The sequence below is a fragment of the Kogia breviceps genome, chromosome 4, assembly GCF_026419965.1.
Source record: "Kogia breviceps isolate mKogBre1 chromosome 4, mKogBre1 haplotype 1, whole genome shotgun sequence".
NCBI classification, from domain to species: Eukaryota; Metazoa; Chordata; class Mammalia; order Artiodactyla; family Physeteridae; genus Kogia; species Kogia breviceps.
In genome coordinates this window covers 122,765,189-122,791,732 of record NC_081313.1, presented here as the reverse complement: position 1 = coordinate 122,791,732, position 26,544 = coordinate 122,765,189, and the positions used below count along the sequence as shown (strand labels likewise).

General features: G+C 40.2%; 1 protein-coding gene across 1 annotated transcript; it reads left to right on the top strand.

The window, feature by feature from the left end:
• The first annotated feature begins 775 nt into the window (after window positions 1–775).
• PLAC8L1 (PLAC8 like 1) lies at window positions 776–25,860 on the top strand. Its single transcript, XM_059062828.2, has 4 exons — window positions 776–900; window positions 5,895–6,031; window positions 24,240–24,376; window positions 25,720–25,860. The coding sequence occupies exons 1-4, from the start codon at window positions 776–778 to the stop codon at window positions 25,858–25,860; spliced, it is 540 nt and encodes a 179-aa protein (XP_058918811.1).
• The last annotated feature ends 684 nt before the right edge of the window (window positions 25,861–26,544 follow it).

Here is a 26,544-nt window from a genome sequence, read left to right as displayed (position 1 = left end):
CATGCTCTAGAGGCATACTTCAGAGGCTCCTAAGACCCTGAAGATTCAGAGCAGTAGGGAGGCAGTCACCAGCCAAGCGCTGCTTTGTTCACCATATTCCATTTGGGCTGTGTAGGGAAGAAGCAGCACCACTTTCCTGGCATGCTCAATGAAGTCCGTGGAAGAGTAGATTTCTAGAAGTTGTAAAAATCCTTAGAGGCTTGGGACAACTTAGCATAGCTTAAACTTTGGGAAACCATCTTTTATTAGGTGTTTTCAAGCACGATATCTGTGCTGCAAGACCTTTCTTTCTGTCTCTGTTTTTCAGGTTATTTGTGGGACTCATACCCTCTAGCTGAATTGGACCAGCAGTCCTGGGGATGATGAGAGGCCCCCAGTACTTCTCAGTTACAAGGCATGGCGGAAATCTGTAGCCTTTTGAGTTGCCTAAGGAAAGGTCAAGTGACACTTGGCTAGATAAATGTTTGCTAGAGTTATCTCTTAAAGCAAAGGGATTTTTCCACCAAAGAGAAATTTTCTTTTTATTTAACTTACACTATATCTTCAGCAGTATCTCCCTTCAGGTTAGGAAGATGGACATGCCCACAGTTAACTGTGTACCTGTCTTTAAAGAAATAAGATGTCTGCCAGTTACACTGCTATGACCTCAGGTTCCAGAATGTCAAGGCAACATTCTTTAGATGTTTCATTTTGGATTGAACCTAAGTTTAGAATCAGTTAGCTTATTGTTGAAGGGAAAAGGATATCCCAAGTGACAAGAAAATACTTATTAACTATGAATTGGTTTGGAAATTACTTCTCTAAGTTTCCTGAGGATATTTCCTTTCTCAACACACACTCACCTCTGTTGCTTTCACTCATATCATCTGAAGATGAACAACATTTTATTTCCAGCTTGAGGTAGGGAGTAGGGTGATTTTACCCCCAGCTTTTGCTCTTTGGTTGGAATATCAAATCAATCTCTTCTTATAAGGAGCCAGGAAAAAGAAAAATGGGCTCAGGAAGAAAGCTGCTATCATTTCCCATGTGTACTTGAAACGGAGGCAACTGATTATTTCCTTCTGGCCTTGCTTGGCTGGTGAAAAGAGAAGAGCTGGCTTGGATGGAAAGGTGTCTCTATTCTTAACTGAAAATGTTGCACCCTGACCAAGTGAAACTTTATTTCTGGTGACTGCCATTAATTTCCACCCTTTTGAAATCAAAACTCAAGAGTTTTGACTTCAGTTGAGAGTTTGAAATGGTTAATCAAGGAGGCCTCAGTGGAAGGCAGAACAAACTCTTAGTACTGCAAGTTTCTTTAAGGTAGAGGGTGACATGAAACCCCCCAGGCTGAAGTACCAGGTGTGTGGGAACATGCAGTGGGGAATGTGTTTAGCTGCTTGAAGAGGTGAAGGTTAGAGTAAGGCTGAAAAGGAGGAAGGCTGTGTGTCTCATCCGTCTCAACTCTGTTGTTTGGTAGGAGCTGATAACTAGAATGACTGCAGTCAGTCCTCTGCCTCCCACCAGTTGAAGCCTCTCTCTGCTTCTCTCCTTTATGGTGACCAACCCTCTTGGTTTGTCTGGGACTGTTCTGATTTTAACTCTGAAAGTTTTCCATCCTGGAAAAACCCTTAGGCCAGGGCAAACTGGGATGATTAGTCACCCTGATTGAATTTTAAGTTATTTGGGTAGCACATATGACAACTGAGGAACTGCCCCCAATCTTCTCCATCTGTTCTTTGTTTCTCAGAAAAGTGTTCAGGATGCCCTAGGGTATGTACAAGACCCTTAATTTAAATAATAACAGTAGCTGCCATCAACTGCATGCCTACTATATGCCAAGTACATAATCTTGTTTAATCCTCAGGGCGACTATGGAGGTATATATATAGTTTAAATCCAATTTTATGGAAGAGGAGACCAAAGCTGAGGACTGGGACAAGTTGTATTTTACAGGGTCAAACAACTAGAATGCAGCTGATCCACATTTGTACTTTAGCGTGCCTGAGTCGAAGCTCTGTCCTCTTTACACTAAATGAAGAACTTGCTGAATTTGATGGCAAATGGATAGCTACTCTGGTTTAGAAACTGTGTGACCATCAGCTTCACCCACTGCTTCCAAACTCATTCTTATTACTGGTAGTGTAAGATTCTATCTTTCTAGAGTAATATACAGAGCTAAAAGCTTTGTAGGAAGCTGCAATAGCTACTTTAGTCTGACACCTGTAGCAGCCCCTGAATAGTTTCAGTTCTTAAAGGAACTACTAAGTGCCTGGCACATAGCAGGTACTCGGTGAAGGGTAGCTATTCTTAATATTTTAATTTTGACACAGAAGCTATAATCTTGAACTGAAATGTTCTAGCTAATGAATGTCAATTCAAACATTTTAATATAAAAATCACCAACAATTCAGAGTATTAAGGAAAGAAAACAATACAGTTCTTGAGTTCAAAATTAGGCAAACACACACACAAAACCCCCCTTTTTTTTTCCCCACCAAGGAAAAGCTACCCTCTTAGTTATTTGATTTGCAATAGCTAGAGGACAGGCTTCCTTGCCATAATAGGTGTTACACATATAATGCTGAGATCGAAGCAGAAAATTCTCTTCTAGGGCTCCAGGCTATAAGTGCGTTTCAGGGGAAAATCTAATCTAGGGGCTCAGCCCTAAGAAACTCCTTTACTAAAATTGCTGGAAACTCTTAGTGTAATAATGGAAGTCCCAACTTGCAGGGATCACGTTGAGAGGTAAATGCCCTGGGTTGTGTGGAGGCATGCAAGATTTTAGGCTACTCTCAATAAAAACTCTCGATGTTTTTATGTAATCAATTCACACCTGAGAGCTGTGCCTTTACTAGGGAATGAAACATGGTTAAGGTCACATAATCTGTAGCTAGATTTGAGGAGGACTCAAATATAATGGAAGAGATGTGTGAATTGAGTTTAATCCAATTCAACAGTTTTTGTGCACCCACTAGTTTTCAAGGAGTTCACTGGATTCTGGGGATACAGGGAGAAGCAGCAGGTGCCCCCTGACCTCAAGGAGTTCACATGGAAGTAGAGGAGATAAGATACGTATAGAGGTAGTTTCTTCAGGACCAATCTGAAGTCTTCATAGGTGTCTTAGTCTGCTCAGAATTTCATAACAAAATACCACAGACTGTGTAGCTTACAGAACAGATACTTATTTTCTCACAGTTCTGGAGGCTGGAAGTCCAAAATCAGGGTGCCATCATGGTCCGGTTCTGGTGAGCACTCTTCTTGGTTTGCAGCCTTCTCTCTGAGTGCTTACATGGCCTTTCCCTTCTTATAAGGCCAGCAGTCCTATAGGATCAGGATTCTACCCCTATTCTTTATTTAACCTTAATTATCTCCTTGAAGCCCTACCTCCAAATACAGTCACATTGGGAGCTAGATCTTCAACATATGAATTTGTGGAGACACAATTCAATCCATAGCAGTAAGCTTTAGCCCACATCATAGCAAATATATTAACATGTACCCATACCTATGTTATATCCTTTTTTTTTCCTGTATACTAAGTGAAAGGATTTTTATAATTTTGCTTTTGAAATTATTTGGCTTTGAGTAATTTAATTTATGATTAGCTGCTGCTTCTCAGCAGTCATTCATTCTTGTTTTTTTTTTTTGTTTTTTGCAAAATGAGAGAATTGTAATTTGTTTTCAAATGTAATAAAATATGTGTGAATTCCAAATTGGACATTCATGTGACAGGTATCTTGCTAGGTTTTTGTGTTTAATTGAGCATTAACTAATTTTTGCTTTGCAGTTTTTATATTTTGTAGCCAATATTTTTTCCAGGTCTCAAACACTTTTTTGTTAGGTTCTTGAGAAGCTTGTTAGACCCTACATAATGCCGAATGGATAAAAGGGTGGGGATGTTTCATAGTTCTACTTTCACACTTCTAGATAGGTCGCTCCCAACTCTACTTGCTCTTCCAAGCTCTTGTGCAGCATTCCCAGCTGTTGGCTGGGATGCCCCTCATGTCTCACTGGCACTGTAGATTGGCTGTGCTCCCAGCATTCTCTTCCCTTCTGCCTTACCTCCTATTCTATTTTCCTTGCCATCTCTGTTACACTGACATCACCACCTACCTGGTAGGAGACGCAGAAGCCATTGCAGTGATCATCAGTGGTCTCCAAGTCCACCTGTATCAGGTTTCAGGCTGTTATCAGGATGACTATGTGGGCATTTCCTGGGAACTTTATTATGGACACTGATTTCTATACCTCATCCCTGGAGTCCTGTACAGTGGTCTGGGGTGAGGCTTGGGAATTTGTTTTTTTAACAAGCTAATGTGCTGTCAGGTTTGGGAGGATGTGGGTAGTACTGGTGAAATGAAAAAGAGATGTGATCTTAATAACAAGAACAGTGCTCCCCATATTATGATAACTTGAAATCCCATTAGATTTAATGTCCCAAATCAGAGATTCTCAAAGGGCTCTGCAGCTGTTTCCAAGATGCCCACAGGGTGTTGCCTTAAGGATGCTCAGGAGTATTCTACTCTGGCTTCTAGGTTTTGTGTCCCAGGTGTCCCAGGTGCAGAACTTTGGTGACTATTACTGTAGCAACAGCTGTTACAGGAAAAAATTCTGCTGTCTTTTTATTTTCTCTCAAGTATGAGGCAAGCTCTTTATTTCCTCATAACACATCAGAGACCAGGTACAAAACTCTTAATGAAGCTTGCTAAAAGGTAGCCCCAAATGGAATAACTGCTACTATGTATAGGCTCAGACTCATTCTCATTCTCGGGCCCCTCTATCCCACTCTTTTTTTTTTTTTGCAGTACACGGACCTCTCACTGTTGTGGCCTCTCGCATTGTGGAGCATAGGCTCCAGATGCACAGGCCCAGCTGCCATGGCTCATGGGCCCAGCTGCTCCGCGGCATATGGGATCTTCCCAAACCGGGGCACGAACCCTTGTCCCCTGCATCAGCAGGCAGATTCTCAACCACTGCGCCACCAGGGAAGCCCTCTATCCCACTCTTGACCTGCCCCTTCCATGAGGCTAGATAACAGCTTACCCTTCACTATAGGACTCACTCCAGGTATCCCCATGGTAGGCATTCAGGCAAAACTAACTTTCAGCCCCAGAAAGAAGGAAGTTTTTTTCTCACCTCACTTTTGAAGCCCATCCCCTGGGCCTGTATTTCTATTTCAGAATGACTGAGTGGAATATCTATGCCCTTCAGGGAAAATCTAACCAGAGTTGTACTATGTGGTTGCACGAGGACAACCATATAGTAGTTTGATATCAAGATATATTCTGAAGTCTGGGTTATTCATTTAAATGATACTACCTGTCCCACTTCAGTAGCCTCGTCCAGATTTAGATGTACCATTCAGTCCAATTCCTTATTTGTCTTTTCAACAAAGTTTCAAAATCCTTGCATACAGCCTCACTCAGGGTCACATTGTTACACATGCTGTGTGCACAATAAACAAATTACCTGTCCTTCAGTCCACATAATAACCCAGTGAGGTAGTTTTTTCATCTTAAATTTGAACCAAAAAAACAGAGAGGTTAAGCCACTTAACCAAGGTCAGGCTTCCAGGAAGTGGCATGCTGGGGCTTGAACTGAGGACTTCTTGGTTCCAAATTTGTGAATTTATTATTAAACACTGAGAAACACTGAGGAAGTAGACTGTACATTGAGTCTGAGTGACAGAACTTGGAATAATAATACCACTAATAGAAATGGGGCAAAAAATCAGAGGAAGAGGTACAATGGAGGAGGAGGGAGGGAGATGGTGAAGTCAGCTTGGGCTATGAAATAAGAGCCAATGGGCATCACTGGGTCCCTATCTCTTTATCACTGTGTCTTGGCTTGATGATTATCCTTCTGAACCATCTTCTTTGTTTCCAAGTTAATCACCATCCTTGACTCTGCAGGAGCCATGCACCAGCCCAGGCTGTGGTGAAGCAGCCTGTCCGGGGAGCCAGTGGCAAGACCACAATCACAACAATTGTCCAGACTGGTGGGAACTGGAGCACCGGCCTCTTCAGTGTCTGCAGAGATAGGAGAATTTGTATGTTTTTTCCTCTTCGTTTAAGTTCTCCTTTACTATTTTCTTTCCTAAGACACCAGTCGGTAGAAAAGCTGCGTCAGGCACAAGGACAGAAATTAAATGGTTTCAGACTAACTAGACTAATATTCTAGTGACTCAAATACACTCCTTGGCAGGAAGGATCTTGCTTTTCAGGGATGTGGATGTTTTTATAAAGTAAGTGGTGACTTCAAAGAGTTTTTTAAATGACAAAATCCATTGCACATAAATATGCACAAAATGGGCTCCCTTATCTGCAGCTGATGGAGTATAAATTGGTACAAGCTTCCCAGTGAATGGTTAGTAACACCTGTAAAAAGGACCTCAAGTGTTATGTAGCCTTCGACCCAGTAATTACAGTTTTAGGCATTTAGTTGAAGGAAATAAATCATGTACAAAGATTTAGCAGCATCATTAAATGTTGCAGCATTGGTTATGGTAGCAACAATCTGGAACAACCTAAATGTTCAATGGGGGCTTCAATACAATGAATTATTATGCAGCCATGAAAAGTCATGTTGTAGAATAATACTTCCTGAGATGGAAAAATGTTGCGATACAATTTTAAGTTAAAGAATCAGATTGTAGGGGCTTCCTTGGTGGCGCAGTGGTTGAGAGTCTGCCTGCCGATGCAGGGGACACGGGTTCGTGCCCTGGTCCGGGAAGATCCCACATGCCGCGGAGCGGCTGGGCCTGTGAGCCATGGCCGCTGAGCCTGCGCGTCCGGAGCCTGTGCTCCGCAATGGGAGAGGCCACAGCAGTGAGAGGCTCGTGTACCGCAAAAAAAAAAAAAAAAAAAAAAAGAATCAGATTGTAAAACCATGTACATTAGACATTAATTTGGGGGAATATTTAGAAAAATATCTGGAAGGATATAAATACAAATGTTTACAGCAAGCCTCTCCAGATGGTATGCTAGTGAATAATTTTTCTTTTTGCTTATCTCTAGTATTTCTGTGAGGAAAGTGTAGTACTTTCCTCACAGAATAGTGAGGAAGACCAATGATTGAATAAGACCAATCATAAAAAGAAGCTCCCTTTGTATTTTTTTAAATTAATTTTTATTGGAGTATAGTTGTTTTACAATGTTGTGTTAGTTTCTGCTGTATAGCAAAGTGAATCAGCTATATGTGTACATGTATCCCCTCTTTTCTGGATTTCCTTTCCGTTTAGGTCACTGCAGGGCATTGAGTAGAGTTCCATGCTATACAGTAGGTTCTCATTAATTATCTATTTTATACATAGTATCAATAGTGTATATATGTCAATCCCAGTCTCCCAATTCATCCTTTCCCCCCTCCCCGCCTTGTATACATACATCCATTCTCTATGTCTGTGTCTCTATTTCTGCTTTGCAAATAAATTCATCTGTATCGTTTTTCTAGATTCCACATATAAGTGATGTTATATGATATTTGTTTTTCTGACTTCACTCTGTATGAGTCTCTAGGTCTATGCACGTCTCTGCAAATTGAACAATTTTCGTTACTTTTTATGGCTGAGTAATATTCCAATGTATATATGTACCACATTTTCTTTATCCATTCTTCTGTTGATGGACATTTAGGTTGAATAGCTCCCTTTGTTGATTGAAATCTTTTCAGACACTGATTTAGATGTAAAGAAGTACCAACAACACTGTCCTCTACCTGCATGATTTTCTGCTGTGTTTGAAGTTCAAAGCACATTGATTCTATTTTTACCTTAGGACATTCTGACCCATCTCTGGTGCCACATGTTAGTATCCTTTTCCAGGACCTGATGTTTTTGCCCTAGGGAGTAACTCGATCACAGAATCTTTTTTCTTTTTTTTTTTTTTGCCAGGAGGTGGGGGGCTGTCCTTTTTGATGGATGAGGGCTAGTCTCTTAAGTTCAACAGACTCTGGATCTGCTATTTTTGAAGAATATGGCTCCCCCACCCTTTAGAGGGTCTGGCAAGACCTGAATTTATCCTAAAGCCTCACAAGATGGATCAACCAGAGAGCTCTGAGCTGCTACCTGATCCATGTCCTTATTCAGCTGAGTCTTGCTGAGGCAAAAACTCTAACAAAATTTTTGGTGCTCTGATCATCCAAGCCTGAGCCTTCACTATTTGCCTGGGCCTCACAGAGAAGAGACTGCCCAGCACCAAACACTACCCTCCATCGCTGTCCCTTTGACCATCTGACCCAGAGCTCAGCAGATTTCTTCCTGCCACAGCTACCCATGTGTACTTCTGACCAGACAATTATGGCAGCTGTTCTCTGAATCACTCAGGATTCTTCCTGGTTCTTGTCCACATTCTCTGACTTTAGTTGTCTCCCAGTACTGTGGTACAGAGAAGGCAGAATAGCTACGTGGAGATGTGGAGACCTAGCCCCAGTTTGGGAAGTGGACCATTTTCCTTTCATAGCTTATTGTTGTTGATTGGAGGGGTGAGGGTGAGGGTATCAATGCATTTCCAAGTAGAGCAAAGCCTGGAACATAATGTAGTGGTTAGGAGAGCACATTTGTATTGGATATAGAACTTGCCTTGAATCTTAACTCTGCTTCTTACTGGCCATTTGACCTTGAACAAATTCTCAGGGCCTTCATTTTTCCAGCTCTGAAATGGGGGTAAATAAAGGTGCCCACCTTAAAGATTGTCAAGATTAAAGCAGATAATGCATAGAACCCACTCTAGAACACTGGTTTGGAACATAACTGGATTAGAGTTTTTTTTTGGTTGCATGCTATATTGGGTTAAATAGTGTCCCCTCAAAATTCATGTCCACCTGGAGCCTCTGAATGCGACCTTATTTGGAAATAGGTTCTTTGCACTGTTGTTAAGTTACAAAGAGGTTATAGTGGATTAGGGTGGGCCCTAAGCCAGTGGCTGGTGTTCTTGTTAAGAAGAGGGAAATTTGGACACACACACAGAAAAGATGGCCATGTGAAGACAGGCATAAATTAGAATAATGCATCAATAAGCCATGGAATGCCAAGGATTGCCAGCAACCACCAAAAATTTGGAGAGAGACATGGAACAGACTTTCCCCCAGAGCTTCCAGAAGGATCAACACTGCCAACACGCCAATTTCAGACTTCTAGCCTCCAGAATTCTCCAATGAGAGAATACTTTCTATTGTTTTAAGATGTCCAGTTTGTGGTGTTTTGTTATGTCAGCCCTAGGAAATTAATACACAAGCAAACATAGGATTTCATTAGAAGGTTATGGGGTTGCTCACAAAATCAGGAAATCAACTAAAAGCTAAGCTTAGGAGGGACAAGATGCATTATCAGGAGATAGCTGAAAGTCTGGTCAACTCCAAACATTTTAATCCTTTTGCTTTCCTGTCTGAGAATTGCTGTTTCAGCAATGGAGCCCAATGTGCCTAGCCTAGGTCATCACTACTGCTTGACTAGGCCAGGGCATTATGAATGACAGTTCTCTTATTTCCCACAATAGGGAAGGGCTAAATTCCTAAATTTACTATTGGGGTGTGTTTGGGGTGTGTTACTGTGAAAATTACAACAAGTATACAATAATGCACTTCGTAAATCTTTTTTTTTTTTTTTTTTTTTTGCAGTACGCGGGCCTCTCACTGTTGTGGTCTCTCCCGTTGCGGAGCACAGGCTCCGGACGCGCAGGCTCAGCGGCCACGGCTCACGGGCCCAGCCACTCCGTGGCATGTGGGATCTTCCCGGACCAGGGCACGAACCCATGTTCCCTGCATCGGCAGGCAGACTCTCAACCACTGTGCCACCAGGGAAGCCCCAAGATTTGGAAGCCCCAAATCTTAGGTATTAATGTTATTGTTGTTATAAATTTTTATTTTCCAGAATGTTGAGAGCAAAGAGTAGAATCATGAGACTTAGATTGGTTGCTGCCCAATCTCAAGAGTACCTAAAAAGTTGACCAAAGAAAGGACCACATGCCATCCCCTCAGCCTTAAACATTGTTTCACTGCTTAGTTCTGCGCTTCACCCCCATCAGTGTTCAGGAGACCAACCACACGGGTCTTCTGGGTCCCTGCTTGTCCATTGGAGAGCCCATTCTAGGGGCAAGAAGGAATGACGTGTGGAGAATACAATATTCTTTACAGCTGGACGTGATCTGTGGAGGAGAAGCCGTGGATATACAGTACCGGGTGATCTTGAATGTACTGTGTCCTAATTGTTGTTCCCTGGATGGGCCTCTATTTTGTGACTGCTCATAGTATCTCTAAGCTAATGGTCTCACAAGAAAAAATTTATAGGCAGTATCAACTTATACACTGGTGATCTGCACCATGATTCCCAGGATGCAGCTGGAGTATGAGTGCTATGAGTCTTGGGTTTTTTTCCTTCCTTGTTTAAAAGGGCTACTTCAACCACAAAGTTTTATTTTAAGCAAATCACTGTGACAATAGTTGTGACAAACTTGGAAACAAAAGGGACATCTTCTTTCCATGACTTTGTTTCACGTCAGATTCCCATCTTGGGATAGTTTACCATTAAATGTTGAGAATTACTGCTACAATTTGTCATCCATTAAGCAAAGGGTACATTTTGAAGAGTGATAATTTCCATTTATTTTTCACATTTTGCTTCATTTAATTGCACTTCTGTTTTTTAAACTGCCACCCTTTTCCCACCTCTGTGCTTTCATCTGACTTCACACTGTCCTGGGATGAGAAATGGGTGCTTTTGTGTCCTTTGAGGATGTGGTTTCTGAAAGCTCAGATGTGAAACTGAAGCGGAGGTGAAATAAGTGGCTGTGGAATGGCCTTGTGGGTGAAAGGCTGGCTGTTCCAGCTGGGGATGTTTGTGATGTTGCCCCAGAGGAGGTTTATGTGGAAGGTGTAATCAACACTGGTTTGTAATTCAGCCAGCCTTTACTGAGTTCCTACCTATGTATGGCCATGTGATAGGCACTACAGATATAATAGTGACTAAGACAGAGACGGTCTCTGAGAGGACATAGGCAATAAGCAAATAGACATAGTAATTGCAGTGGTGCTGAGTGCCGTGGAGGAAATAAACAAGGTGTTTTGAAAGGAAATTACAGGGGGCAAAGGATGGCCTCTCTGAGGAACTGACTTAAGCTGATACTGGAGAGATGGGAAAGAACCAGCCACTAAAATCACCTTTCCTGTGGAGGCACCACAAGCACCAGGCAGTAAAGGGCTTTGTGTGGACAAGGAGCCATCAGAGGCCCAACGTGGGTAGGGTGAAGCAGTCCAAGAGTTTCTTTGGTTTTCTGGAAGAGGAAGGAGGCATGAAAAGGCCTCAGACTGGGATTCGTGTCCTTGAACTGTATCTTGGGTAAACTGTACACTGTACACTGCAGTCTGAAAGCAGGGACCACTGGTCCTGCTTACTAGTCTTGCCCAGTGGAGCACCTGACCAATAGAAGGCACTTATAAATATTTCCTGAACGACACATCTATGGATGAATTTTAACCTGTATTCTCACTTGCTTCCTTCTTTCCTGCACTTCATTGAAACAATCATAAAGACTTAGATTCAGAAGGGATATTGGGGTCAGTTGGTCTGGCCCCTCACCAGCTTGTCTAAGTCCCCTCCGTAGCAAGCCTGGTAAGGACCTGACAGCCTTGGCTTTCTGAACATTTCTGGGGAGGAGGGCTCCTTTCCCTTGGAGCCATCTTAGTGCTTTAAAAAAAAAAAAAAAGATTTTTAATAGGTTACCAGGTACGTGATGCAAAATTCAAAAGTACCTACCCCTTAGGTATATGAAAAGCAGCAACTCCATCCTTGCTCTCCTGCCCTGCCCAGTTCTCCTCAGAGGCCACCATTCTTACCTGAGCCCCAATATAGTCTATTGCTTATAAATATATAAAAAAATTTAATGAAAATAGATTAATCTACTTGTTATAAAAGTATCATATAATCATGGTAAAAAAGAAAAATGCAAAAGGCTATAAAAGAAGAAAGCAGTATCCTGTAATCCCAGCTGTCGGAGATATACATTGTTAATATTTTGGTATCTATCCTTCTAGATATTTTCTGTATATGTGGTATATATAATTGACACAAATAATAGAATTATAAACACACACAGTTCTGCATCTTTATTTTGTTTTAATTTAACAATATAGGTGACCATATTGTGCAGACCATATCAGCACTTCTGAAGCTAATATTTTAAATTGCTGCATAGATTCCATTGTATGAATGTACCATAATTTATTTATCCCAATATTCTTATTAGTGGATCTTTATGTGGTTTCCAGACTTTTTGCTATTCAAACCAATGCTTTGTGAGTATTCTTGTATAGGTGCCATTTTGTATGTGCGTGTGTTATCTGTTGGATAATTGCTGAGGGGTAAACCTACTGGTCAGATAGTACATACCTTTTTAAATCTTGATAGATGTTGCCAAATGGCTCTCTCCATTTAGGAGTTGTACTAATTTACACTCCCACCCACAATGTATGAGCATGCCCCATTCCTTATTTATTTATTTATTTATTTATTCTTGGCTGAGTTGGGTCTTCGTTGCTGCACGTGGGCTTTTCTCTAGTTGCAGTGAGTGGGGGCTTCTCTTCGTTGCGGTGCATGGGCTTCTCATTGTAGTGACTTCTCTTGTTGCAGAGCACGGGCTCTAGGCACGCGGGCTTCAGTAGTTGTGGCTCGCGGGCTTTAGAATGCAGGCTCAGTAGTTGTGGTGCACGGGCTTAGTTGCTCTGCAGCATGAGGGATCTTCCCGGACCAGAGCTCGAACCCATGTTCCCTGCATTGGCAGGCGGATTCTTAATCACTGTGCCACCAGGGAAGCTCCTCATTTCATTTTTAAGCACCTCTTATTGTTAGATTCTGCCTTTTTGTGATAAATGATCTGAAATGTGCCTTGCTGCAATTTCCACCCACCTTTCCTACTTCTGTTTTCTGGGGCTCCACACTGTGGTTTTTTGTAGCCTTCTTCTTTTTATCTCGACTCCCCATGTGAATTAGAGGGATGAATAATGAACCACATTCCATGCTTGAGGGTGGAGTTCATGTTAGAGAATAGGCCAGGAATGTTTAGGCTGTGGGAGCTGACATGACCACCAGGCCTTTGGACATAAGAGGAAGAGGCTGAATTTATGGCATGGATCTCTCTTGAGCCTGAGCTTCTTTTTTAAAAAAAAGTACACACACACACACACACACACACATACATGCGCACACACATACTTGCATATATATATATTTTTTTACTTCATAAATAACACATGAATATGTTCACTTTATTAAAGAAATGAAACATTACAGAAAAGAGAACCATGTCACTCTTTTTAATTAAATCAATTTGGAGTGTTTTCTTCCAGATCTTTTTCTCTGTATTTACATATGCATCTATTAGTAACATATACTATTGCTTCGTAACTTTTTAAACAAAGCGTAAATGGTATTATGCTGTAATATCACTATGCAATTTGATTTTTTTTTTTTTTTTTTTTTTTGCGGTATGCGGGCCTCTCACTGTTGTGGCCTCTCCCATTGCGGAGCACAGGCTCCGGATGCGCAGGCCTAGCGGCCATGGCTCACGGGCTTAGTTGCTCCGCGGCATGTGGGATCTTCCCGGACCAGGGCACGAACCCGTGTCTCCTGCATCGGCAGGCGGATTCTCAACCACTGCGCCACCAGGGAAGCCCTGCAATTTGATTTTTTTAAACTCAAAATATGTCTTAGAGATTTATCTCTGTTGGTACTTAATTGATCTTTCACTGCATTCTTAATTATTCCCTAGTATGATCTGCACCATCATGGTTTATTTACATGTTCGTCTATTAATATACTCTTGTTTTAAATTTGAAGCCACAAATGATGCTGCAGTGGATATCCTTGTACTGGCCTCTTTGTGTGCATGTGTAAGCATTACTCTAGGGTAGATGCTAACAAGTGGAGTTACTGATTCCCAGAGTATTTAAAATTTTATGAGATTCAGCCAAGTTGCTTTCCAAAGTGACTGTGCCAATTTCCATCTCCATCAGGGTATGGAGCACCTAATTCTCTGTGGTGCCCCACAGCATTTGACATGCTCTAAAAACCTTAGAGTGTGGACAGCCCTGAACCAATATGGTGGACTAGAAGGACGTGCTCTCACTCCCTCTTGTGAGAACACCAGAATCACAACTCGCTGCTGGACAATCATCGACAGGAAGACACTGGAACTCACCAAAAAAGATACCCCACATCCAAAGGCAAAGGAGAAGCCACAATGAGACGGTAGGAGGGGTGCAATCACAGTAAAATCAAATCCCATAACTGGTGGGTGGGTGACTCACAGACTGGAGAACACTTATACCACAGAAGTCCACCCACTGGAGTGAAGGTTCTGAGCCCCACATCAGGCTTCTGAACCTGGGGGTCTGGCAACGGGAGGAGGAATTCCTAGACAATCAGACTTTGAAGGCTGGTGAGATTTGACTGCAGGACTTTGACAGGACTGGGGGAAACAGAGACTCCACTCTTGGAGGGCACACACAAAGTAGTATGTGCATCAGGACCCAGGGGAAGGAGCAGTGACCCCAGGGGAGACTGAACCAGACATACCTGCTAGTGTTGGAGGGTCTTCTGCACAGACGGGGGTGGATTTGGCTCACCATGGGGACAAGGACACTGAAAGCAGAAGTTCTGGGAAGTACTCCTTGGTTTGAGCCCTCCCAGAGTCTGCCACTAGCCCCACCAAAGAGCCCAGGTAGCCTCCAATGTTGGGTTACCTCAAGCCAAACAACCAACAGGGAGGGAATCCAGTCCCACTCATCAGCAGTCAAGTGGATTACAGTTTTACTGAGCTCTGCCCACCAGAACAACAGTCAGCTCTACCCACCACCAGTCCCTCCCATCAGGAAACTTGCACAAGCCTCTTAGGTAGCCTCATCCACCAGAGTGCAGACAGCAGAAGCAAGAAGAACTATAATGCTGCAGCCTGCAGAACAAAAACCACATTCACAGAAAGACAGACAAGATGAAAGGCAGAGCGCTATGTACCAGATGAAGGAACAAGATAAAACCCCAGAAAAACAACAACTAAATAAAGTGGAGATAGGCAATCTTCCAGAAAGAATTCAGAATAATGATAGTGAAGATGATCCAGGACCTCAGAAAAAGAATGGAGGCAAAGATCAAGAAGATGCAAGAAATGTTTAACAAAGACCTAGAAGAATTAAAGAACAAACAAACAGAGATGAACAATACAATAACTGAAATGAAAACTACACTAGAAGGAATCAATAGCAAAATAACTGAGGCAGAAGAACGGATAAGTGACCTGGAAGACAGAATGGTGGAATTCACTGCTGTGGAACAGAATAAAGAAAAAAGAATGAAAAGAAATGAAGACAGCCTAAGAGATCTCTGGGACAACATTAAATGCAACAACATTTGCATTATAGGGGTCCCAGAAGGAGAAGAGAGAGAGAGAGGACCAGAGAAAATATTGGAAGAGATTATAGTCAAAAACTTCCCTAACATGGGAAAGGAAATAGCCACCCAAGTCCAGGAAGAGCAGAGAGTCCCATACAGGATAAACCCAAGGAGAAACATGCCAAGACACAGAGTAATCAAATTGGCAAAAATTGAAGACAAGGAAAAATTATTGAAAGCAGCAAGGGAAAAACGACAACATACAAGGGAACTCCCATAAGGTTAACACCTGATTTCTCAGCAGAAACTCTACAAGCCAGAAGGGAGTGGATTGATATACTTAAAGTGATGAAAGGGAAGAACCTACAACCAAGATTACTCTACCCAGCAAGGATCTCATTCAGATTCGATGGAGAAATCAAAATCTTTACAGACAAACAAAAGCTAAGAGAATTCAGCACAACCAGCTCTACAGCAATGCTAAAGGAACTTCTCTAAGTGGGAAACACAAGAGAAGAAAAGGACCTACAAAAACAAACCCAAAATAATTAAGAAAATGGCAATAGGAACATACATGTCGAAAATTACCTTAAACATGAATGGATTAAATGCTCCAATCAAAAGACACAGGCTGGCTAAATGGATACAAAAACAAGACCCATATATATGCTGTCTACAAGAGACCCACTTCAGACATAGGGACACATACAGACTGAAAGTGAGGGGATGGAAAAAGATATTCTATGAAAATGGAAATCAAAAGAAAGCTGGAGTAGCGATACTCATATCAGATAAAATAGACTTTAAAATAAAGAATGTTACACAAGACAAGGAAGGACACTACATAATGATAAAGGGATCAATCCAAGAAGAAGATATAACAATTATAAATATATATGCACCCAACATAGGAGCACCTCAATACATAAGGCAACTGCTAACAGCTCTGAAAGAGGAAATTGACAGTAACACAATAATAGTGGAGGACTTTAACACCTCACTTACACCAATGGACAGATCATCCGAAATGAAAATCAATAAGGAAACAGAAGCTTTAAATGACACAATAGACCAGATAGATTTAATTGATATTTATAGGACATTCCATCCAAAAACAGCAGATTACACTTTCTTCTCAAGTGCACAAGGAACATTCTCCAGGATAGATCACATCTTGGGTCACAAATCAAGCCTCAGTAAATTTAAGAAAATTGAAATCATATCAAGCATCTTTTCTGACCACAATGCTATTAGATTAGAAATGAATTACAGGGAAAAAAACGTAAAAAACACAAAACATGGAGGCTAAGCAATACCTTACTAAATAACCAAGAGATCACTGAAGAAATCAAAGAGGAAATCAAAAAATACCTAGAGACAAATGACAATGAAAACATGATGATCCAAAACGTATGGGATGCAGCAAAAGCAGTTCTAAGAGGGAAGTTTATAGCTATACAAGCCTGCCTCAAGAAACAAGAAGAATCTCAACTAAGCAATCTAATCTTACACCTAAAGGAACTAAAGAAGAACAAACAAAACCCAAAGTTAGCAGAAGGAAGGAAATCCTAAAGATCAGAGCAGAAATAAATGAAATAGAAACAAAGAAAACAATAGCAATGATCTATAAAACTAAAAGCTGATTCTTTGAGAAGATAAACAAAATTGATAAACCATTAGCCAGACTCATCACGAAAAAGAGGGAGAGGACTCAAATCAATAAAATTAGAAATGAAAAAGAAGTTACAACCAACACTGCAGAAATACAAAGCATCCTAAGATATTACTACAAGCAACTCTATGCCAATCAAATGGACAACCTGGAAGAAATGGACAAATTTTTCGAAAAGTTTAAACTCCATGACTGAACCTGGATGAAATAGAAAATATGAACAGACCAATCACAAGTAATGAAATTGAAACTGTGATTAAAAATCTTCCAACAAATAAAAGTCCAGGACCAGATGGCTTCACAGGTGAATTCTATCAAACATTTAGAGAAGAGCTAACACCCATCCTTCTCAAGCTCTTCCAAAAAATTGCAGAGGAAGGAACACTACCATATTCATTCTATGAGGTCACCATCACCCTAATATCAAAAGCAGACAAAGATAGTACAAAAAAAGAAAATTACAGACCAATATCACTGATGAATATAGATGCAAAAATCCTCAACAAATACTAGCAAACAGAATCCAGCAACACATTAAAAGGATCATACACCATGATCAAGTGGGATTTATCCCAGGGATGCAAGGGTTCTTCAATATATGCAAATTAATCAAGGTGATACACCATATTAAGAAATTGAAGAAGAAAAACCATATGATTATTTCAATAGATTCAGAAAAAGCTTTTGACAAAGTTTAACACCCATTTATAATAAAAACTCTGCAGAAAGTGGGCATAGTGGGAACCTATCTCAACATAATAAAGGCTAAATATGACAAACCCACAGCAAACATCATTCTCAATGGTGAAAAACTGAAAGCATTTCCTCTAAGATCAGGAACAAGACAAGGATGTCCACTCTCACCACTATTATTCAACATAATTTTGGAAGTCCTAGTCACAGCAATCAGAGAAGAAAAAGAAAAGGAATATAAATTGGAAAAGAAAAAGTAAAACTGTCACTGTTTGCAGATGACATGATACTATACATAGAGAATCCTAAAGATGCCACCACACCAGAAAACTACTAGAGCTAATCAATGAAGTTGGTAAAGTTGCAGGATACAAAATTAATGCACAGAAATCTCTTTCATTCCTACACACTAATGATGAAAAATCTGATAGACAAATTAAGGAAACACTCCCATTTACCATTGCAACAAAAAGAATAAAATACCTAGGAATAAACCTACCTAGGGAGACAATAGACCTGTATGCAGAAAATTATAAGACACTGATGAAAGAAATTAAAGATAATACCAACAAATGGAGAGATATACCATGTTCTTGAATTGGAAGAATCAACATTGTAAAAAGGACTATACTACCCAAAGCAATCTACAGATTCAATGCAATCCCTATCAAATTACCAATGGCATTTTTTACAGAACTAGAACAAAAAAATGTTAAAATTTGTCTGGAGACACAAAAGGCCCCAAATAGCCAAAGCAATCTTGAGGGAAAAAAACTGATCTGGAGGAATCAGACTCCCTGACTTCAGACTATACTACAAAGCTACAGTAATCAAGATAATATGGTACTGGTACAAAAACAGAAACAATGATCAATGGAACAAGATAGAAAGCCCAGAGATAAACTCACACACCTATGGTCAACTAATCTATGACAAAGGAGGCATGGATATACAATGGAGAAAAGACAGTCTCTTCAGTAAGTGATGCTGGGAAAACTGGACAGCTACATGTAAAAGAATGAAATTAGAACACTCCCTAACACCATACACAAAAATAAACTCAAAATGGATTAGAGACCTAAATGTAAGGCTGGACACTATAAAACTCTTAGAGGAAAACAGGCAGAACACTCTAGGACATAAATCACAGCAAGATCTTTTTTGATCCATCTCCTAGAGTAATGGAAATAAAAACAAAAATAAACAAATGGGACCTAATGAAACTTCAAAGCTTTTGCACAGCAAAGGAAACCATAAACAAGGTGAAAAGACAACCCTCAGAATGGGAGAAAATATTTGCAAATGAATCAACGGACAAAGGATTAATCTCCAAAATTTACAAGCAGCTCATGCAGCTCAATAACAAAGAAACAACCCAATCCAAAAATGGGCAGAAGACCTAAATAGACATTTCTCCAAAGAAGATGTACAGATTGCCAAAAAACGCATGAAAGAATGCTCAACATCACTAATTATTAGAGAAATGCAAATCAAAACTAGAATGAGATATCAGCTCACACTGGTCAGAATGGCCATCATCAAAAACTCTAGAAACAATAAATGCTGGAGAGGGTGTGGAGAAAAGGGAACACTCTTGCACTGCTGGTGGGAATTTGAATTGGTACAGCCACTATGGAGAACAGTATGGAGGTTCCTTTAAAAACTACAAATAGAACTACCATATGACCCAGCAATCCCACTACTGGACATATACCCTGAGAAAACCATAATTCAAAAAGAGTCATGTACCACAATGTTCATTGCAGCTCTATTTACAATAGCCAGGAGATGGAAGCAACCTAAGTGTCCATCATCGGATGAGTAGATAAAGAAATGTGACACATATATACAATGGAATATTACTCAGCCATAAAAAGAAACGAAATTGAGTCATTTGTAGTGAGGTGGATGGACCTAGAGTCTGTCATACAGAGTGAAGTAAGTCAGAAAGAGAAAGACAAATACCATATGCTAACACATATATGTGGAATATAAGAAAAAAAAATGTCATGAAGAACCTAGGAGTAAGACAGGAATAAAGACACAGGCCTACTAGGGAATGGATTTGAGGATATGGGGAGGGGGAAGGGTAAGCTGTGACAAAGTGAGAGTGGCATGGACATACATACACTACCAAACGTAAAATAGGTAGCTAGTGGGAATAGCCGCATAGCACAGGGAGATCAGCTCGGTGCTTTGTGACCACCTAGAGGGGTGGGATAGGGAGGGTGGGAGGGAGGGAGACGCAAGAGGGAAGAGATATGGGAACATATGTATATGTATAACGGATTCACTTTGTTATAAAGCAGAAACTAACACACCATTGTAAAGCAATTATACTCCAATAATGATGTTAAAAAAAAAAACAAACTACAATGAGGTATCACCTCACACCAGTTAAAATGGGCATCATCAGAAAATCTACAAACAAAAAATGTTAGAGAGGGTGTGGAGGAAAGGGAACCCTCTTGCACTGTTGGTGGGAATGTAAATTGATACAGCCATTATGGAGAAGAGTATGGAGGTTCCTTAAAAAAGAATTACCATATGATCCAGCAATCCCACCACTGGGCATATACAGAGAAAACCATAATTCAAAAAGACACCCCCCCCCAACCAATGTTCATTGAAGCACTGTTTACAATAGCCAGGTCATGGAAGCAACCTAAATGCCCATCGACAGACGAATGGATAAAGAAGTTGTGGTACATATATACAATGGAATATTACTCAGCCATAAAAAGGAAAGAAATTGGGTCATTTGTTGAGACATGGATGGATCTAGAGACTGTCATACAGAGTGAAGTACGTCCGAAAGAGAAAAGCAAATATCGTATATTAACGCATATATGTGGAACCTAGAAAAATGGTACAGATGAACCGGTTTGCAGGGCAGAAATTGAGACACAGATGTAGAGAACAAACATAAGGACACCAAGGTGGGTAAGCGGCAGGGTGGTGGTGGGGGTGGTGGGATGAATTGGGCGATTGGGATTGACATATATACACTGATGTGTATAAAATTGATGACTAATAATAACCTGCTGTATAAAAACATAAATAAAACAAAAATTTTAAAAAAACCTTAGAAAAGTTTGGCATTCTTTTAGTTTCTGATCGTCTTAGTATGCAATTCCCTGATTACTAACAACATTAAGCAGTTTTCATGTTTGTTATTGGCCATTTGTACTTCTTCTTTACCTGTTCATGTCTTGTGTTCATTTTCTTCTTCTGTTTAATCCTTGATATATTGATTTGCAGGAATTCTTTGTACGTTGTGGATACTTACCCTTGGTCTGTGATTCATTTAGTGAAATTTCCTCCTAGAGCCCCCTGAAGACAAAGGATTCCATCATCCTACCCTTGTGCATCTCTTGTTGAGGACTGTTTATCCCACAGCACTCCATCTCAGTACACCTGACCCAAGGATCTTTCCTAAAGAAGCTGCATTATTTCAGACTCTCCACAGGAAGAAATACCAAATAGTGGTAGTGAGGACACTGTCTTAGAACACACAAGTCCACAATTGTTTACTAGTTAAATACATAAAACATGAGAACATTTGGGCATATGTGGAATGTGTAGTAGTTAAGACTTTGGAGCCAGACTACTTGAGTTCAAACGTGACCTCTGCTGCTTCTTAACAAATGTATGAACTTGGGCAAATGGCTTAAATCCTCTGGGCATTAGTTTGCTCATCTGTAAAATGGGCCTAATAATAGTAAATTTTATAGGATTGTTGTGAGAATTAAATGAGTTAGTAAATGAAAAGTACTTTTAGCAGGGCTTGGCACATGGTGAAATCTGTATAAATATTATCTATTATATAAAAAAACTTTGGCTTTTATAGTGTTTTTTTTTTTTTTATCATATCTGACTTCTGTCCCAAGGTAATTGAATTTTGGGTGTGTTTCCTCAGTATCTAGTACTGCCTCATAATGAACACTTAGATAACATGGATATACAAATGGAAAAGCTTAAAAATAAAATTAACAGCATGTGTTATATGAGTCATAAAAATAAGTCAGTACACAAAATAACTTCTTTACAATATGCTTATTGAGGATGGTGGGCATTTCCCTCTGCCAGTTAAAGTGGTGCAGTTCAGGCAATTGTGTAAACACAATTTATTACTCACTTAGCTTGCTAGCTTTATAATTATGCAAATTTTGATTAATTTTTTATTTGCAGGGATATACACTACAGTATTTTGTAATTCATGCATAAGTTTTGATTGATTTTTATGTGCCATGATTTCAAAGTCCCCTAATTCGGGGTTGCATACAATATTACCACTCTGAACTCACTTTATGTTCATGGGCCATTTGCTGTCCTCTGACCTGTTTATACCAGTTGTCAGTGCTGAATGGGACCTACTGATCTCGCTAGGAGTAATGATTTTTTTAAAATGTGGGACAAAACATCCCAGACTTAATCAAGGCTGAATTTAGTGTTTGTTTTGGGCCAAGTGATGCCTATAATACATGATTTAGTGATTTTCTTAAGATTCCTGATGAAATAGATGTTCTGTTCCTCAAAGATAGGCTGCTCCTTGTCCTCCTCCCCCATCCAGTCCTCATGCCCTTCGTGCACATGTGCTACCTCACCTCTTATATGAAACTGGAGAAGTCCAGAGTCCAGGCACATCCCTTGGAGGTTCTAAAATAAAACAGCATTCCTAGATTTCTGCTTCTTTGTCATTGAATTTGGGAGTGGGACTCTGCACTCCTCACTGTTGAAGAGGGAGGGAAGGATGAGGCAACAGAGACAGATGTTTGACAAGGAATTCTTCTAGTATGCTAGTGACATGGTATGTGAGCCTTTGTGTCTGGTGCACTAGAAGGCTATGAACACTACCATTTCACACTCATTAGAATGGATAAAATAAAAAAGACTGACAATAGCAAATGTTGGTGATGATGTGGGACAACAAACTCTCATACATTGCTGGTGGGAGGGTAAAATGGTACAAATACTTTGGAGAACTCTTTGTAAATTTCTGGTAAAATTAAACATAAATCTACCCCATGACCTAGCAATTCCATTTCCAGGAATCCACCCAAGTGAAATGAAAATATTTGTCCATGTAAAGACTTGTATATGAATATTCACAGTGCTTATTCATAATAGCAAAAAATGGAATAAACAGTGGGAGAATGGACAATTTGCAGAACATTTATACATTGGTAATACTACTCAACAATAAAAGGAACAAACTGCAGATATACATAACAACATAGATGAATCTCAAGAAACATGATGTTGAACAAAAGAAGTCAGATACAAAAGTAAACATGATTCCACTTATATGAAGTCCAAATCGAGGTAAAACTCATCTGTGGGAATAGAAATCAGAATAGTGATATGTCTGGAGTGGGGGTGGGAGGACTGGGATTGTCTGGGAAGGGGCACATGGGAACCCTCTGGGGTGATGACAGTGTTCTACACGTTTGGTTACATGGGTGAATATGATTGTCAAAACTCATCCAACTGAACATTTATGATTTGTGCATTTTCTTGTTTATAAATTATGCCTCAATCACATATTTATTGAATACATTTTTAAAGGTTATGGTTAGTATTTTGCTCTTTCATAGTTCAAATTATTTGTATTCGTCAAGGTTGTCATCTTTTGCAATGATATAGCATCTTAATTGTTTACCAGGCGTTCTTAACCTTGTGGTCCAGTGATAGTTTTCAGTGGATCCTTGAACCCCGTGAAAATGAATGCACAATTTTGCATGTCTGTGTTCATGTATTTTTCTCTCCCCTTCAGGAACAAGTTCATAGCTATCACCATATTCACAAAAGGTTCCGTGACCCAAAACATATTTAAAAGAGAACCTCTGTGTTAATGGTTCATGCAGGATGTGTAGGAAACAATATCAGTAGTTAAAGATGAATGAATGAATAAATGACCAACTGTTTCCAGCTGACGTTCAAGGAACCAAGCCTCTGCTAGTTTACAGATTAAAACTGGCAGATGTCAGTGGCTCCATGAAACTGCAAACATTAGAGAAACCTTCTGGCCTGAGAAATAGAATAAAGTCATTATAAGAATAGCAGGCAGAATCAGTGTACCATATAAGAGCTTTCAATCACCTTTATAGAAAAAGACACCTGCTATTCAAAAGTATCATATACTGTGTCTATTTTAAATATTGAAATTAGATAGATGAAGATAAGAGAAGCAACAGTTATGTTTCAACTATAAAAAATTATTTAATGATTTTCTCTTGACAGGAAAAACAATTACTGTAGTGAACGTTAACAGAATTGTAGCAGGTTCAGCTTTGCCAGTGTTTAACAAAAGAAGACAATTTTGATGTGGCTCAGTTATGGCAATTCTTATGTAGTGAGTTTTACAAATTGGTTATTCATTCTCAGTCCCTGATTGCAGGGGGACAATGCAATATTAAATTGATGGCATAGAGCTATAAATGCTCTTTGAGATGTGAAGTTGCTCCAAGCACAACTGAGAACCTGAGCTTGCTTTTATGTGGTTATTGACAGGTTTCTGTGGTCTCTTTTGTCCCATGTGTCTTGAGTGTGACATCGCCAGTCATTATGGAGAGTGTTTTTGTTGGCCATTGTTACCTGGGTCCACCTTTGCACTAAGAATTGGCACCAGAGAGAGGCATAAAATACGGGTAAGTGTGTTTGGATGTATATGTGAAGCTGGATTTGTATGAGAACCTGGATGCCTTTCAAACCTGTGATTTTTTTTTTGAAAAATGAGGTGTGGGTGAGGATGCTTAAAAACACCACACTTAGTGGAATACTTTGAGAAAGGAAAGGGAAGAAATTTCTGATTTCATTTGTTACTAGGATGTATATTAACTAAAATGCCACATTGTGCAGGGTATTTCCAAGGGGGGGACCTATTATAATGTATATCGTTGGCCACTTCTGTTTCTGTCTCTTATTACATCCAGAGAAGATGATAGGTAGAAGTGCACCAAATATGGAGGATACACTTGGGATAATCTCACTTAAAATGTAGCCCATCAACATATACAGAATTCCCTTTGTGGGTTCCCTGGGGACTTTTCAAAGAGCCAGACAATTTCCAGCTCAGCCGAGACTGAGGTACAATGAGAGATTGAGGACAGACATTCATACCTACTAAGATGTGGACAGATAAAAAGGCATCTTTTTATTATTTTATTTGTTTTTTTATTGGAGTATAGTTGCTTTACACTGGTGTGTCAGTTTCTGCTGTACAGCAAAGTGAATCAGCCACACGTATACATATATCCCTCGTTTTTGGATTTCCTTCCCATTTAGGTCACCACAGAGCACTGAGTAGAGTTCCCTGTGCTGTACAGTAGGTTCTCATTAGTTAAAGCATCTTTTTATATGTTCATGTGAAATGATCCCTAAGATATATTTTTAAGTGAACAAAAGAGCAAGGCATATAGTATGTAATGATTTACTTAAAAAGACTATATATATGTATGTAAAATGTAATGTGTATATATCTATAGGTATCTATATATTTGCCTAGACATAGAATTTATCTGGACGTGTATATAATAACTACCAACAATGGTAGCCCCCTGACAGGTAACTGGGTGGCTGATGAGAGCTGTAGAAGGGGGGGGATTTACTTTTTATTTCCTATCCCTTCTTACTGTGGGAATTTTGGACCATGTGTATTTATTACTCCAAAAAAGTAAATAAAATAATTATAAACATTAAGTTCTAAGAGGAAATAAAAAGATGTTGACAGAGAATTTTCTGTCAGTGAGACAGTGGTTTCAGGTATGAAGTCTTGAGGGCAGGTCTCTGAATTGCAAGGATTGATTAGCAGTCGAGCTGCTTGGCACTTGGGTAACCTGGTGGAGTTGTGTCCCTGGAAAATGACTTCAGAGTGGTGGCGGATCTTGGGGGCAGTGGGTGGGATGGGCCATGGGGTAATATTGCGGAGGTCCCTGGGAAAGGGAACTGAGCCTGTGTGATTGAGCCAGAACAGAGACCTGGTCTCCCCTAGGGCACGCTGTGCGAGGACTGGCTGGCAGTGCACTGCTGCTGGCCTTTTTCCATCTGCCAGGTGGCCCGGGAACTCAAGATGAGGACCTCCCAACTCTATGAAATCTATGCGGCCCCTTCGACTAAGGAAAATCTTATCTGACAGAGCAAGAAATCTCCTCCTCCTCACTTCCCCATACACTCCTCTCAAATCCCTCTTAATAGAGAGATTGTTCTTAAGGTTTCACTGAAATAGTATGAAAATAAATGATTTCCCACTACTGTCTTTACTGTTGTCCTTTCTCTACACGTACCCCCGATGAAGACTCTGTTATTTGTCTGAATTTGCTATCCCAGCCCAGCCATATTAGGCAGATTCGAGAGGTGAGTTTTTTGCCCTCCACCACCCTGCCTGGAGTTTTGGAAGGCTGCATTTTCCCCCATCTTCCCCTTTCACAAGAGATGTCTGGGAAGCTGGAAGAACTATTAAATGGCTAAGCTAAGCCTCTTCTTTTCCCAAAGTACCAGTGATGGGGCAGAAGACGGTTTATTTTATTTTTTAATTATTTTTAAAACTTTTATTGGATTATAGTTGATTTACAATGTTGGGTTTGTTTCAGGCGTACAGCAAAGTGAATCAGTTAGCACCTGAACTGGGCCCTAAATATCACTGTAATGAAGGACCATTGTCCTTCCCTTGTCCTGACTCCTTCAGTCCTGACTGGCATAAAGGAGAAAGTCTCAGCTTGTTGCTGATCATGAACAGCTCTCCAGCATTTGTAAATTTTCAGCCCCAGATTCAAAGCCTTAGGTGGGCCACTATTACAGGTTGAACTATGCCCCCCCC

Coding starts and splice junctions, on each gene's coding strand:
- PLAC8L1 (XM_059062828.2), top strand. CDS start 776: ATGAATTGGTTTGGAAATTACTTCTCTAAGTTTCCTGAGGATATTTCC. Junction 901..5,894: donor CATTTTATTTCCAGCTTGAG/GTAGGGAGTAGG, acceptor TTGACTCTGCAG/GAGCCATGCACCAGCCCAGG. Junction 6,032..24,239: donor CTGCAGAGATAGGAGAATTT/GTATGTTTTTTC, acceptor GGTTATTGACAG/GTTTCTGTGGTCTCTTTTGT.